We start from the raw sequence: 16,993 nt of genomic DNA, 5'->3' as shown, positions 1-16,993 counted from the left end.
CCCTGAGCTCTTCAGCTCAAAGCTACCACTCTACCCTTGAGCCAAGCCCCACTTCTGGCTTCTAGAGGTTAACTGGAGATAAGAGTCTCAAGTCCTTTTGTGCCCAAGCTGGCTTTGAACCTTCTAGGATTTCAGGTGTGAACCACCCAGCCCAGCTAGTTTTGTTCCTTTAAATCAATCATCCACAAAACAATTTAGTCTGATTCTCATAAAACTTAATGGGCAAGTTGTTTCAAACGCACATATTTCGTGTGTGTGTGTGTGTGTGTGTGTGTGTGTGTGTGTGTGTGTGTGTGTGCCTATCCTGGGACTTAAAATTGTGAAAATAAAAAGAAGTTACATAAAATGCTTGGAATAGTAACAAGTAAGTAACAAATGGAGTCTGAATAACATCAGCTCTGCTCCAAAGAGCTGTGGGACTTCCTGCGCCTCATCTTCCTTACTAGTCACATGGAACCACACCAACCTCCACTCTGTGCTTCACAATTACTCAAAAGTTCATATCATATCAGACAGAGTAACTGGTAAAAGGCAGAAAGGTGAGGGACGCTAAGCAATCCACCCTCCTTAATTAAATAAGGACCCCTGTGAGACAAGGAGCTTTCCTTTTCCCAAGTTTTCAATTTTCCTAAAATCAGGAGCTGGACTACCAGACTACTGTATTACTTAAGAGACAGGATCAATTAAGCAGAATCTAAGAGTCATAAGGAACTTCAAATTACTTCTGAACTACTCCTAAAGTCGTTCTTCCACTTTATCTGAAGATTTTTTCTAACTTCAAATCCAGTACATATTACTTAAATGAAGGCTTATTCTGTGACCTACTTTTTTATTCATAGACGAATAAGACAAAGAGTAAGTGAGAGGGTCAAATGGCTGCCTGTTTGTGTCAAATAGGGTTTTATGTATAAACAGATCACATAAAAATAAATCCCACAATATTAGTATAAATTATTATAGGCAACAAAAAAATTTTAAGTTCATTTTTTTTTTGGTGCTGGTCCTGAGACTTGAACTCAGGGCCTGCGAGCCTTAGTGGTCCATTTAAACCACAGCTCCACTTCCATCACCTTTTTTTTTGTGATTAATTGGAGATAAGAGTCTCAAGACTCAAGAACTTTCTTGCCTGGGTTAGATTCAAACCATGATACTCAGATCTCAGCCTCCTGAGGACCTAGGTGCACAGGAGGGAGCCACCTGTGCCCATCATTAAAGTAAATTCCTAACTATTATTGTGTTCATCTAGCAAGTGCTCATAATTACATACTACCTAGGATATGACAAACATGTTTATTCAAGAAATAATGCTTAGTATTTTATACTACATAATGAAGGAAAATCCCACTCATCTGCCTCATGATTTGTAACAAATCAAAGACCACAAGTGTAATGAAATTAATGAGAATGCTCTTTGAATTCAGAAATATAAAACTAAACACTTTATATTTACTATTTTGATTTCAGTTTGCTTTTGTATTTTTTTTTTGCCAGTTCTCAGCTTAAGCTCAGGGCCTGAGCACTGACTTTGGACTTTCTCAAGGTTAGAGCTCTACCACTTGAGCCTCAGCACCACTTCCAGCTTTTTTTCTATGTATGTGGTACCGAGGAATCGAACCAGGGTCTTTGTGCATGCTAGGCAAGCACTTTAACCACTAGGCCAAACTCCCGGCCCCTTATATTTTGTTTTGTTTTGAAACTCAATCCAAGAGAAAGTTAAATACAAAGATGCCAACTTAAGTACCTTTCATAGATGGTTTTTAACGTCAGTTGATCTGGGACACCTTCAGTTTCTTCCAAATATAATATTAGCCATGAAGTCCGATATGGCCACTGCTCCGTAAGGTTGATCCAGCTGGCAAGTCTGTCCCAGTTGAAAGTAATCTGATTGGCTCTCAGTAGCCGTCCTTTAGGGAATACAAAAACATGTTCAAATTAATAGTTGCATAATACTATGTTCAGTAAAACATTTGGTAAATTCACAGATAACTTAATTTTTTTAAAGAGGCATTTGATTATATTACAAATTTAAATCCAGTGTTTATGTGGTTTCTAAAAGCCTAATTTTTTTTTTTTTTTTTTTTTTTGCCAGTCTTGGGCTTGGGCTCAGGGCTTGAGCACTGTCCTTGGATTTTCTCAAGGCTACCACTTGAGCCTCAGCACCACTTCCGGCTTTTTGCTATGTATGTGGTACCGAGGAATCGAACCCGGGTCTTCATGCATGCTAGGCAAGCACTCTACCACTAGGCCAAACTCCCACCCCTAAAAGCCTAATTTTGAAGATAATGACTAAGACAGGTGTGGTGATGCATGCCAGCAATTCTAGTGCCCAGGAGGCTAAGGCAAGAGGATTGTGAATTCAATTTTGTCTCAAAAAGAATCAAGTCAAATACAGATTCTAAGGAGTTAAAATGATTCTATTAACTCTAAAGTTATTTTTATTTGATTTTCTATTAGTGCTTCTTTCACCACATATATGCAGGCAGAATCTTTTAAACCAGGTATCACAGACTCAATGCCGCCTGTAAACATATACTGGAGTATCACTTTATCCATGGAAATGCTACTGATAAGCCATAAAGAGATCTAAACATGTTAGTCCATTCTTGTTCTATTATGGATGAATGTACTATCTCAAAGACTCCCATTTTTTATGTACTAACAGCAGTTGAGGTCAGTAACCTAGCAACTTAGTTACGGTGATTTAAAAATATGTATGTATTATAGACATAATGTTTTATTACATCTATTAATATGTATCTATGACATGAAAACCCTCAGCTTAATTTTAATTACATTCTAAAATCTATGTGCCAGTGATTGTATATAGATTTCCTTCTTGAATACTTATTTATTAAACATGATATTTGAAATATGATGTAAAAATCAATGCTAATAAATTCTTTAATAAAAAAATAGAAAAAATATATGTATATATTTATTCAAACAACCCTGTTTATTGTAGGATTTTCTGGGGATTCTAATTCAGTGTTCTACCACTGAGCATGATTACAGGTAGACAGTTGCTATTGTCGAACTTTCAGTACCAGGATTTCCTTTCATTCATAATGATTTCACTTCATTATAACCAGTTTCACCTTGATTTGGTAAAGATACAATTTGCAGATATTGTTGTTTTTAAATTTTAAAACATGGACCGTTGGAAGTGGTGATGTGGCTCAAGGGGTAGGGCAATAATAGCCTTGAACTGAAGAGTCAGGGACAACACCCAGGCCCAGAGTTCAAGTCCCACAAAAAAAGGGAAAAACCAACATGGACTGTTTTATTTCATTATTACCAGTTTACTTCGTATCAGGTCTAAGGTATCTAACTTATCTTTGATTCACATTTCAGTCATTTCTTTCTCTACTACTGATAGATACAGATATATAGCTCCCACGTCTTCAGCTCCTCATTTGTCTGCTTATATATGTTTTCACCCTGAATGTTCTTTCTCCAGTAGATGGAACCTAGTCTGCTAGATCAGTGACAGGGTTTTGGCTTCCTTTCAAATGACCTATGATGCTCACAGATGTATCATAAATAGTGATGTACAAATGTTGAGGATAAAATACTTTTAAAGAACCTATGGTCTTCCAAAGTCTACTCTCAGAAAAACACAAAACAAATCAAACCAAAGTCTATGAAATGAATTTATCATAAATTATAACAAGAGGATATCTCTCTATAAAGCATGAATAGGTCAATGTAGAACTAAATGAGTAACAAAAGGACAATGAAAAGCAAAACATTCAAATATGCTCGCAACACGGATGATATGATTCTAGAGCTTTTAAACTGAAAGCAAAACCTGGTCAGAACTTTGAGAGCTGAATTGGAGACTCAGGTTATAATCATATAAGGTGAACCTCAGCTCCATAATGACTAGATTTGGTCCTCAAAGCAACAGCTCTAGGAAAGGCACTGAATACTTCAAGTAGATAGCCTCTATAGTCAAAGAACTCAAGGTATGCTGGGAAAGGTGAAGAAATGAAACTGTAACACTATAAGGTAGGGGCTATCCTGGAGATAAACATAAATTACTGTGCAAAAAGAAAAATGGGAAATCTAGTCTAAAAGAAGCAGCTAAATCTCCTTCCAGGGCTGGGAGTTTGCCTGGCATGCACAAAGACCTGGGTTTGATTCCTCAGTACTACATACATAGAAAAAGCTAGACATGATGCTGTGGCTTACGTGGCAGAGTGCTAGCCTTGAGGAAAAAGCCCAACGACAGTGCTCAGGCCCTGAGTTCAAGCCCCAGGACTGGCCAAAAAAAAAGAACTATGGCCAAGAGCATTCTAATGATAAATGGCAAGTAGAGATGAAGAATAACCACAGAATGCAAGAGGAAAACACCGTAAGTACAGAACTCTGGAAGCCAAAGAAGACAAAGCAAAGCGTGACAAGGAGAACTGATCAAAACATTCTTAACTGCTGATAATAGGGTCACATATAAGGTCTGGCCAATGGAATTCTAAAATATGGTGACCTTGAAACTGTAATTTTGTTGAAGTACTAAGAGCAAAAGAGCCTTGGGGCAAATCTAAAAGATTACAGGAAAACAACAGGAATAACAGGGCAGTAGCTAGAGATGGAGGTAGAGTTCAGAAAAGTTCTTCAGGAGGAAATGACAGCGTAAGTACTATCTCCATTTCACTATCCTATGTGACACCCATCTTCAGTTTTCCCAACTTTATCTTGCTCACTGCTTAATTTATGAACATGGTACTATGCACAGAGACTTAACACATATTCTTAAATGAATACCTAAATGCTGTCAATAATATAATGAAGCAGTTCCATAAGCAAACAATTACAGTGTGATGAGACCTCATTTGGAGAGATTTAATTTTCAAAGATATATCAAATACAACTTTATGTAGAATACAACTCAGAGCATGAATCCCAACCTTAGTATAATCACAATTTTGGGTAACACAATTCCTCACAGTTAGTACTAGGATATACTACAAAGTACCAATTAATAATGTTCAGAGTAAGAAATTCTAAATTACAAGTATTTATGTGACTGCTGTAAGTCTCAATATGGTGGAAGACAGAATTCCATGCAAAGAATTCTGTCACAAAGCAATAATCCTCAATTTTGCTGTAAATGTTTTTAATATTAAATATCATATAAAACTAAAACATAGTAATATGTACAATCTGAATGTCTACAATTTAGATTTTTAGTTAATTATATTCAGTTATCTATATTAATATAAAGTTATCTTCATACACAGAAATAATATAAATCTGAGACCAAGTAAAAGATTTTTTTTTTTCAAGTCCTGGGCTTGAGCTTAGGGCCTGAGCACTGTCCTTGGGCTTTCTCAAGGTTAGAGCTCTACCACTTGAGCTTTAGCGCCTCTTCCAGCTTTTTTTCTATGGAGGAATTGAACCGGATCTTAGTGCATACTAGGCAAGCACTCTACCAGTAGGCCACACTCTCGGCCAAGTAGAAGATTTTTAAAACCATCAAATTTTAAAACAACAGTGTACACTAGTACTGATTTTTGTCATCAACTAACACTGACTTCCATAATTTAATACAAACAAAATCAATATTCAACAATGTAAACGTAAAGACAACATAACTGTTTCTAAAATTAAATTGCTTTGTGAATATTAGAGTTCATTTTCAGAGCTGGTGTGTTTCTCACCTTGCCTGTATAAAAGCTCTGGGTTCCTTCCCCAGCACCACAAAAATAACAGAAAGCTTATTATCTACTACGGATAATAAAAACTAAAGTCACCTGTGACAGAAACAATATTGAGCAATCTTCTCATGGTCTGAGGGCTGATGTCACTGAACCAGTCCTCAGTGACCAACAGCTTGGTGAGGTCAAAGGACATCTGCCGGGGGATGGTCCTCTGCATCTGCCTCCTGCGGTAGGTGTCCTGGAACAGAGAGAACACTCATCCCATACATCTGTGCACACCAGAGGAAAGCCAGACCAAGACAGACCCGCAGGTCTTGTTCACAAACCTCTTCCCCTTTACCACATGAGGTAAGTGTCCTGGAACAGAGCACATCATACCACAAGTCTGTGCACACCAAAGGAAAGCCAGACCAAGACAGACCCACACGTCTTGTTCACACACTCTTGCCCTTCACAGCAATGAGGGTCACAGGCCTAATACGACACATGAAACCTTTTGATTGAAATTCTCATTCAGGTTTTGATACAACTGAGATCTGGGTCAGCATCTGGGCTGAGAAGAGGCTGGGAGGAAGAAGACTCCTCCCTTTTGTTAAGGTCGTGATTGGCTAGAGGTAAAGACCCTTCCTGTAACTCCCAAAGGGTGAAGGAAATCCAGAGGTAATGTATACGGCAAGAGTTCAATATAATAATAACAAAAGACTAAGCTGCATCAGCTTAAGTCTATTTGAACAACTGCAACACAGATTTATAGCAAAAAATGAATCGGGCCTAGAGGTGCAGTAAGTGCTCTCAATGGGTTCAATCCCCAGCATCCTATGGAAACTTTAGATTAATTAGCTAATTAAATTAATAATGCAAATGGCATCTTACCCGTCTATTGAGGGCTGTCTTGCTACCAAGCTTTGTCATCTCCCCCCCTAGGCTGTTCTGTGAAACTCTTCTGTCAGCATCTTCCTGTATCCCTGAAACAACAGATTGAGAAAGCAGCTTGGGCAGAGTTCTGCTATGTATAATATTCAAGTGATGTGAAATACCAATGGCATTCTTTAAGATAAAAAGAGAGATACCGTTAAAAAAAAAAACCTTCAAAATTATTTTAACCCATGTACTTTAGGAGCTGGATATTTACCTGCAGCATCTGAGCAAGAAATATCCCCATTTGTTGCTGATGTTACCAGAAATTTCCTTGCATTGCTCAGTCCTCGACTATTAAGGAAAACAGGCAAATGAACTATATTGCGCATATAGTCATGTCCATTTATATTTGAATCACGAAGCACACTATTGAGGTTCTGGTTAATGGCCTTTATGATAATGTGTGGATCACTTGCAAAAATGGCAATAAATGGGCCTTTTGAAAATAGAACTCTGACCTATAGGAGAAAAAAAAAGTATGGTTGTGGGATAAATTTTAAATTATTCAAAATAATAAGGTTATCTTTTTGAAAATCTATGCTTATCCTTAGGTGACTATGCTAAAAATAGTAGTTATTATCCATCAAAATTTATTCTATTTGAACATTTATTCTATTTCAAATTTTACTGATAGCTCAATCTGGGGTTGTCACCCTCTGACAGTGACAAAACCTGACAAGAAAACAATTAATGGGTAGGGTTGTGAAAGAGTTGGGAGAATGATGGGAAAGGTAACATCAGTCAAGTTACATGTACTTATCAACTGATTTGCGGATTGAAACCCCTTGGTACAACTACTTAAAGCTAATTTAAAAAAAATAAAAGAAATCATAACTGTCCCCCTTTGAGATACTTGCTATCTATACGAGAAAGATAACACACAGAGAAATATCTGTGAGCACATGCCCTTGATACACTGATCTTGGCCCACAGTTACAACAAGCATCCAAATTCTCCGGATTCCTTACCCTATCCTGGAGTGTACCCATAACTACCTGCAAAGCATGGCCATTGCCACATTTGCTCTAAGAGGTGCTCCATTTGGTTTTTGCCTCACACCATCATGAACTCAAATTATTTAAATGTCTTCATGATGAAATATTTATTCTTGCTACTCTTTTTCAACACAGAGCATAGTTGCATTTATGAGTGAAAGTGGACTAGAGAAACAAGGACTACAAAAAATGTGCACTGTGAAGTCATGCATCCTTCCTCTGCCACAAAGTAAAAATGACAAGTTTGGAAGTGCTTAGGACTTACAGTATCCAGCATCTGAAGGACTTTGTCCTGCTCACAGGCATCTAACCCATCAATGATAACCACCAGCCTTGTCTGATTCTGAGTGAAGCTATCAATGGTTTTTGCCATCCTGGCCATTAGCTCCACTTCACACTTGAGAACCTGCACAAAGCACAGAAGACATGAGACGGAGGGTACAAAGTCATTCAACAGGAAAGAAATTCAAAGTCCTTGTCCCCAGCTGAAGTTCCACCTCAAGCTGAAGAGTATTTCATAGTGTACAAGACAACTACACATAAATCCAAGCACTTCATAGTCAGCATGTCAGGACAGAGCTGAGGCTGTCTTAACTTACTTGCCAAAATCAGAGGCTCTGCACACCAAAAGACTTAGAATTGAATGCATATTCAAAATGTCTGCTGAGTTTTACAGTTAGTCCCCTAGTCCTCTCTGCCCTTGATGAAACAAAGATCCTATAGAATTCTTTAAACCTTTTAGGTGCAAAGTATGGTCTGGGTGGACCCCATTCCCACACCTTTCCAGGTAGCCACAAGGTTACAGAACCATACTATGAGGCCCTGTGTCATTTAGTAGTTTTAGACAAAATAAACTAAAAATCATTTTCCTTGGAAATTTACCAAAAGAAGCTGAAGCTGAAGACATGTCTACACAAAAACCTTCACACAGGTATTTATAGTAGCTTATTTTTTTTTTTTGCCAGTCCTGGGGCTTGAATTCAGGGTATGAGTACTGTCCTCGGGCTTTCTCAAGACTAGACCTCTATCACTTGAGCCACAGCACCACTTCCAGCTTTTTCTATTTATGTGAATTGAACCCTGATATTTGTGTATGCTAGGCAACCACTCTACCACTAGGCCAAACTCCCATCCCATATAGTAGCTTTATTCTTAACTGCTAAAACTTGATGCAAAGGTGCCTTCATCAGATGAACAAATTAATGTGTGTTCCACTCAGGCACCAGTACATTAGTCAGTGCTAAAAAGAACTGAGGTCTAGAATTGTGGAAAGAATATGGATGTGAATTACGAAGTAAAAGCAGACAATCTGAGAAGGCTGCATGGTATATGATTCCAACTACATAATATTCTGGAATAGGCACTAGTGTGGAGAGTGAAGAGATCACTGATTGCCAGGGTTGGAAGAGCTGAAGAAAGGTATGGGTAAAGCTGGCATGGGCATGGTGGCTCATGCCTGTAATCCTAGCTACTCAGGAGGCTGAGATCTGAGGATCAAGGTTCAAAGCCGGCTAGGGCACAAAAGGACCTGAGACTCTTATCTCCAATTAACCTCTAAAAAACAGGAAGTGGGGCTTAGCCCAAGGGTAGAGGGGTAGCCTTCAGCTGAAGAACTCAGGGACAATGCCCAGGAACAGTGCCCAAACCGAGTTCAAGCCCCATGACCCACCAAAAAAAGGGAAGCTTTCATGACAATGAAAATGCTCTGTAGGATACTATTATGATGGAAACTATATCCAAACCCACAGGATGTAAAATCAAGAACGAGCCTTAGTAATTATAACACAGGGAATTGTGATGGATCCCATTCTTAGCCAAGGTGTTGATAACCAAGTTACTTCTGTACATGTGGGAGGGCAGGTCATACAGGACATCTCTGTATGTCTTCTGGATTTACCTATAATCCTAAAACACGTTTTAAAACATAGTCTTGAAGCCAGGTGCGGGTGGCTCACACTTATAATCCAAACTACTCAGGAAGTGAGATCTGAGGATTGAAGTTCAAAGAGAATCTAGGCAGAAAAGTCTGTGAGACTCTTACTTCTAATTAATCATTAAAAAAAAAAAAAAAAAAAACAGAGGTCATGCTTTGGCTCAAGCAGTGGAGTGACTTAAGGAAAAGAAACTTAATCATATTAAGTGAAGTAAGCCAGATCCAAAGAAACATAGGCTTCCCTATGAGGGAAACATGGTTTCCCTCATTTGTCACAATTAGTATACGTTTAGGATTCTCCTAACAGAGGATCACAATAGCTCAAAAGCTAGGTACATATGTTCATATAGGATGAGGCTAATCAAAATGAACTCCAGGGTATGAAAACAAGAGGTTTATCTTTGTGGTTGTCATTCTTAGTGTACTGTGTGAAGCTATTTCTTTTTTCTTCTTTTCTCCTTAAGGTTTATCTCATGTTGCTACTGTATCTGACTTTGGTACTTGGTATATTGTATATACATTTGTTTATGTATTTGAAAATGGGAAGGGAAGGGAAAGGAAACACAAGAAGAGGGGGTGGGGGAAAGGAAAGTAGGAGAAAAACATGGGAAAGGGTAACAATGTTCAAGAAGTAATGTACCCACTACCTGATGAATGTTACTGTAACCTCTCTATATATCACCCCAACAATAAAATAAAATTAAAAAGAAACTCAGCCAAGAACCCAAGCCCTGAGTTCAAGCCCCAGGACAGGCACAAAATAAAAAGCAAAACAAAATAGTCTTGAATGAAAGTAAGTAAACTTAACAAAATCCAACAAGTCTAGGGTATAGCTTAGTGTTAAGAGTGCTTACCTAGCATTTGTAAAGTCTTGTGTTCCATCATTGAAACACACACACACACCCCTACTACCTTAACATTCACAGAACACATTCCGTAAGCCCAAGAAAGCATGGCTGTGGTAGCATATACACATTATATAGCCAAAAGAGTGCTTACTTTCATGAATCCTTCACTTTTCAACTTGTGCAGTTTGGAGGCAGCATGATGGAGGCGTTTTCTTTGAGAATTCAGGAGCGAATCCAACACCTGCCACCATGTACGACAGTTCAGCACAAAAGCCAATCCCACTATAGATGCAATTGATATGAGGACAGCGTTGACTGTCAAATGCTTTGGGTCAACTCTGAATATGGCCAGTAGAGTAATTCCAGCAATAATGCAACCCAAGATAAAAAGGAAGATGACAAAAGATGGGAGACAACATGTTTTTTTCCACTTCTTTTTACCTGCAATACAACAAATGGATTTTTTTGTTTTGTTTTTTAACACGTATTCATGTGAACAGGCCCTCCAAGTCAGGTCTTCAGCCCCTCCCACATCTCCAAAGCTGGTCAGGCCAGGCCTAACTGTTGGCCATTCCTCCCACTTCACTTCCGGAGCCATGTTTACCCTTAACCCTACCTGAAACTGTCAAAAAACCCCGCCCCGCTCTGTGCCATCTTTAGCTTTCAGCTGCTAACACAAGCAGAGGACTTCCCTTAATTCCTGCCTCTAACTCAATGCCTTGTCAGCCTTGACTGGCAATAAACTGCTTTTCCTGCATATGCCTGTGTCTGGTGGTCTTCTGGGATGGATGCTTTCAATTAACATATCAACTGTCTAGAAAATTCTAATTGTTACAATCATAGCATCTGATGACTATATTCATTCACTACATCTTCACCCTCTCACACACAAAGAAAAAGAAAGGAAATTCTACCCTGAGAATCTTCAGTCTTGAATACTCGAAAAAGCCTGGTTGCCAAAAAGCCAAATTCTCTCTCACAAGCATCTGAGAGGGTTGCAATCATTTCAGCCAAGGAAGTTTCTCCACCCACACTGGACAGCCTATTGTAGTCTGTAAACAAAAACCTTGGGGAAAAAGACCAACCAAAACATTACTCAGCTACCTAAAGCAACAAATAACCTGAACATATGTCATTTCCATTTACTCTATACTTCCTTGATGTTGCTTTCAAAGTTCTGAGTCCAGAAAGAGCTTGGACTTAGGCACCTTCTACTTTCTTTTGCCTTTTTTTTTTTTTTTTTGCCAGTCCTAGGGACTAAACTCAAGGCCTGAGCACTGTCTTTGGGTTTTCCTCCAAGCTAGTGCTCTACCACTTGAGGCACAGCATCACTTCCAGCTTTTCTATGTACGTGGTAATGAGGAATCAAATGCAGGTCTTTGTGTATGGTAGGCAAGCATTCTACCACTAGCCCCCCACCCCCACCCCAACATTCTACTTTCAACATTCTACTATTCTCTTAGGAAAAAGCCATTGACAAAAGCTAAATGTATACAAAGTAACTCTCAAGGCAGAAGGAGACAGCAATGATAGAACTTTGGTAGGGATTATCAGACACCTCAGCAGATTCCATTGCACAGTGATTATTAGGTGGTACTCCATGTTAAGATGTACATACAAATGTTACACAAAAAAGTTTTCTAAAACCTAACTGAAGACTTTAGAATGTAAGAAAAATACTCATCAAGAATTTTACTGCTAATAATATCATTTAAAAACTTTTCTAATGTCTCATTTTATTTACAGCTTCAATATCTATAGATTTCAACATAGTTATAAAATATTCTTTTCATAATTATTGAAAATAACAGAATTCTTTGCATCTTGGATCTCAGAATCAATGTCTTTTTGTTCTGGTCCTAGGGCTTGAACTCAGGGTCTGGGTGCTGTTCCTGAGGTGTTTTTTTGTTTTTGCTCAAGGCTAGTGCTCAACCACACTTCTGGATTTCTTTTTTTTTTTTTTTGCCAGTCCTGGGCCTTGAACTCAGGACCTGAGCACTGTCCTTGGGCTTTCCCAAGGCTAGAGCTCTACCATTAAAGCCATAGCACCACTTCCAGCTTTATTCTATGTATTTGGTACCAAGGAATTAAACCTGGGTCTTCATGCATGCTAGGCAAGCACTACTACTAGGCCAAATTTCTGGCCCCTCGCTTGATAAATTCTTACTGAAATTCTTTTCCTTTTCCTTTTTTTTTTTTTTTTTTTGGCCAGTCCTGGGCTTGAGCTCAGGGTCTGAGCACTGTCCTTGGACTTTCTTAAGGCTAGAGCTCTACCACTAGAGCCTCAGCACCACTTCCGGCTTTTTTCTATGTATGTGGTACCAAGGAATCGAACCCGGGTCTTCATGCATGCTAGGCAAGCACTTTAACCACTAGGCCAAACTCCCGGCCTCCTTTTACTTTCTTACTTCTTTTTTCATTTTACTTTTATTTGAAGACCCAAGCAATTTTCTTTATTCCTTCGCTTAAGTGTTTTTGTTGTTGTTGTTTTTCCTGGGACTTGAACTCAGGGTCTGGGCACTGTCCTTGGATACTTTTTTGCTCAAGGCTAGTACTCTGCCACCTGAGCCACAGAGTCACTTTTGACATTTTCTGTGTATGTGGTACAGAGGAACTGAACCCAGGGCTTCATGCATGCAAGCTAAGCACTCTATCACCAGGCTACATGTGTGGTCCCTCAAGTGTTGTTTATCTTTGAAGTTTACTGATAATTTTCCTATTGTGATATGAATCATTTTACACAGACATGGAAATCACTGCAGCAATGAGGAGAGAGAAATACAGACAGACAAGCTGAGTGCTTTCAGGTTGCATGCTCATTTAAGGAGATAACAAATCACCAGGCTGGAGCTCCAAAGAGCAGGATTCCATTTTAATACAATATTCTTTTCAAAGTGTGCCTCAAAGGATGTCTGTAGTGCTGGGATGGTGCTCAGTAGAAGAGCACTTATCTAGCCTGCCTGAAGACCTGCTCTTTGTAATGCTCAAAAACAAAACTCGAAGGATGGTAACATATAATCAAAAGAGTGTGTGTGTGTGTGTGTGTGTGTGTGTGTGAGTGTGTGTGTGTGCGTGTGTGTAATCTGCACAAATGAAATGTGGCAAATCAGAGTTAAACAGGTTTCTTTACAGAAAAGTGATGAGGTATAAGACAGATACAAAAGATGAAATGTATGAGCATATATGTAAGCATGTTTTCATTTTATTTTAGTTTTCATATAAAAGGTTACCAATGCTTTTTGAAATACAGTGCACTGTAAACTTTATTAAGTAAAAGCAAAATTTGGGGGGGGGTGTCAGTCGTGGGGCTTGACTCGGCCTGGGCAGTGAGCTCTCCAGCTCAAGGCTAGTGCTTTACTACTTGAGCCACAGCACCACTTCTGGTGTTCTGGTGGCTAACTGGAGGTAAAAGTCTCATGGACTTTCATGCCTGGGCTGGCTCTGAACAGCAATCCTCATATCTCAGCCACCTCAGTAACAGGGTTATAGGCATGAGCCACTGGCGCCTGGCAATAAAAGCAGTTTTTTTCCTTTATCTTATTAGAAGTTATTTCCAACAAAGGAAACAACTCACCTCACAGGTAAAGCTTTTGTCGTCTGCTCTGGCAACTCTGGTGGGTTCACAAACATCAACTTGAACAGAAGCTCCAAATACCCAATATGTCTTGCCAATCTGGTACTAAGGACCCAGGCCCAGTTCCAGCTCTCTCCTTCTCTCCGTCCACCAAAGTAAATGACAACTGAAATGCAATTTTTTTAAAAAAAAAATCACTGAAAATGATCATCAACCATCCAGGTTCTTTTCTTTAAATAGTCAAATACTGAGTAAGGACAGCCAAGGTAATATGATCTTTAATGGTCCACATTAATTTCTTTGTACTCCTCAAAATGTTCCTTAATGAATCTCCCCAACACAAAAAAGGTAAGTGAAAAAAAATGCAAGCTGACTAAAATATAGCCTAAGAATCATAACCAGAAAGATAACGCCTTAAACAGAAACAGACCCATGGCTCAGAGCCAAACAGCAAGCACTTCAAGGTTATATATCTAGTTTTGCAGCTCAGCACTTGTACCTGAAGATACTAACAGAGACAGGGATTATATTTTATTTTCTTAGATAAACTAATTAGATAAACTAATTTCTTTAGTTATTGTCAAAATGCTCTAGAATCTGACAGGGAAGGCTATAGTTTTCTCTTCAAAGGCGTATTTATAGCCAATGGCTCATACCTGTAATCTTAGCTACTCTTGAGACTGACATATGAAGATAATGGTTCAAAGTCAATGGGCAAGAAAGTCTATGAGACTTTTATCTCCAAGTAACCACCAGAAAGCCAAAAGTAGAGCTCTGGCTCAAGTGGTAGAGCATAAGCCTTGAATAAAAAAGCTAAAAGGACAGTGCTCAGACCCTGAGTTCAGGCTCTAGTACTGGCACACATCCACCAAAAAAAAAAATTTAGGTCATTAATAAACCATATTTACATATGTAAATAAAGTCCTGCTAAAATATTAACAAGTACTCCATTAGGTTCTAAAACTATTGCAGCCAGTTCATGGACAATGTTACTGTAAGCCAATTTATAAAACAGCAAAGATCAATTTTCTTAGCCAACTTAAAAATTACATATAGATTGTAAAAGGAAAGCATGTTTTAAGTAAAGCAATTAGTCTTGATTTTCTTTTCTCCATTTTCAAAGAAGATAAAAGGAAAGACTTACCAAAGAATATATATAAGAGAGCCAGGAAGCTCAATGACACTGCAATACCAAGATTCAGGTCCACTGTAAAAGCAAACAGTAAGCCAAGCCCTCCACAAAGTAGCAAGGTTAGAAATACAATAAGCCAAGAAAACTGAAAAAGAGGCTCAATTTGTTGTCCTGCGAATGTCTTCATTTCATCTGAAAGAGAAATTCATACGAGACCTTATTTCTGTTGTTTCAACTTATTCCCTGCAGACACACCTATGCATCTACTCACTGCCCTGCTCCGTCCTCAGGATGTCCCAAACTCTTTCACATATATTCTCATTTGTCAAGATTTTGGTGGTGATTCTACTTTACCATTTGCAATATGCAAACAACAATGCTTTGTTTCTGTGTGCAGAAATAAAAGTACAAATCCCAAATGAGTCCCCTCAGTCACTCTATAAAATGTGAGGCAATTACCTACAAGGAATACTGAAACCTGTCCTTGAGAACAAGCACAATTGCCAGGTAAAGGGGATGAAAGGCAGCTGTGTAGGAAGCAAGGCATGAGACACCTCTGGTCTGCTATAGCCAGGGCACATGCCTCCTGACTGCGAACCCAGCTACTGAGGGTTTCTGCCTGATATTAGACACAAATTCAAAGAACGATGGGGAAAATTGAGACCTGAAAAACCCAATGACTTTATTTTATAAGTTGTGTCACACAAATACCTATACACGGAGCTGTGTTTTTATACAGAGAAAACCTCACTATATACACACAGACTTTGTACAAACATCTTTACCTTCCAGTTTCTTGAGTAAAAATGATTTCCCACTTCCCCACTGTGCATATAGGCCCACACAAATGGGTGGCTGCATGGTAGGTTCACTGAGAATGTCTGCTAGGGCACTGCTATATAAATCATAACCAAGCATGTCACCATCTGTTTCAGTAGGAGACAAGTGTCCTGTAATTAGAAACACATCACATTTTTATGTTACATAGTAGCATCATTAGTAGAAAAGAATACCAATTTTCTTTTTCTTTCTTTTTTTTGGTGTGGGGGGCAGTCTTGGGCTTGAGCTCAGGGCCTGAGCACTGTCCTTGGCTTTTTCTCAAGACTAGAACTCTACCTTTTTAGCCATAGCACCACATCCAGCTTTTTCTACATATTTGGTACCAAGGAATTGAACCCAGATCCTCATGCATGCTAGGCAAGCACTCTACCACTAGGCCAAACTCACAGCCCCCAATTTTCATTTCTTGATAATTAGGAAAAACAAACTTCTTGTTTACAATTTGACCTGTGTAAAAATAAGTTCAGAGCCAGGTGTGGTGGCTCACACCTGTAATCCTAGCTACTCAGGAGGCTGAGACCTGAGGATCAAGGTTCAAAACCAGCCCAGGAACAAAAGGACCTGAGACTCTTATCTCCAATTAACCTCTAGAAAATAGGAACTGGAGCTTGGCTCAAGGGTAGGGCAGTAGCCTTGAGCTAAAGAGGTCAGGGAGGGTTTACAGGCCGAGTTTAAGCCCCATGACACCCTACTACCCACCCACCCCCACACACACATACAAAAAAAAATAGGTTCAGAGATTCTTAGAAAAATACCTTATTTCATGGAACTTACAATACCTATTAATTACAAAATATGCTGGAAAATTATGAAGGGGAAAGAGGAAATTGAGAAAAAGAAGGAAGAGATAATACCAGCTAGGCGCTGGTAGCTCATGACTACAATCCTAGCTACTCTGGACACTGAGATCTAAGGATCATGGTTCAAAGTCAACCCAGGCACTGAAGTCCATGAGACTCTTATCTCTAATTAACTACCAGAAAACCAGAAGTTACGCTGTGGCTCAAGTGGTAGAGTGCTAGCATTGAGCTGAAGAGCTCAGAGATAGAGCCCAGGCCCTGAGTTCAAGCCCTACACCAACAACAACAACAAA

The 16,993-nt window shown here is 39.0% G+C and overlaps 1 protein-coding gene across 9 annotated transcripts in view; it reads right to left on the bottom strand.

The window, feature by feature from the left end:
- Kidins220 (kinase D interacting substrate 220) overlaps positions 1-16,993 on the bottom strand; it is a 97,736-nt gene that overhangs the window by 48,198 nt on the left and 32,545 nt on the right. For all 9 annotated transcript variants that reach the window (XM_090337484.1, XM_090337486.1, XM_090337488.1 and 6 more), the window contains exons 13-22: positions 15,846-16,010; positions 15,073-15,252; positions 13,929-14,094; positions 11,269-11,420; positions 10,506-10,795; positions 7,839-7,979; positions 6,793-7,036; positions 6,534-6,625; positions 5,754-5,898; positions 1,742-1,904 (exon numbers count right to left, since the gene is read on the bottom strand). In XM_090337484.1, coding sequence (XP_090193610.1) covers positions 1,742-1,904; positions 5,754-5,898; positions 6,534-6,625; positions 6,793-7,036; positions 7,839-7,979; positions 10,506-10,795; positions 11,269-11,420; positions 13,929-14,094; positions 15,073-15,252; positions 15,846-16,010 — 1,738 coding nt within the window. The remainder of the gene's footprint in view (positions 1-1,741; positions 1,905-5,753; positions 5,899-6,533; positions 6,626-6,792; positions 7,037-7,838; positions 7,980-10,505; positions 10,796-11,268; positions 11,421-13,928; positions 14,095-15,072; positions 15,253-15,845; positions 16,011-16,993) is intronic.

Source organism: Megascapheus bottae, chromosome 7 (genome assembly GCF_031878675.1).
Source record: "Megascapheus bottae isolate mThoBot1 chromosome 7, mThoBot2.hap1, whole genome shotgun sequence".
Classification (NCBI taxonomy): domain Eukaryota; kingdom Metazoa; phylum Chordata; class Mammalia; order Rodentia; family Geomyidae; genus Megascapheus; species Megascapheus bottae.
Note: the sequence above shows the minus strand (reverse complement) of the source record. Positions and strands in the feature narration are given on the sequence as shown.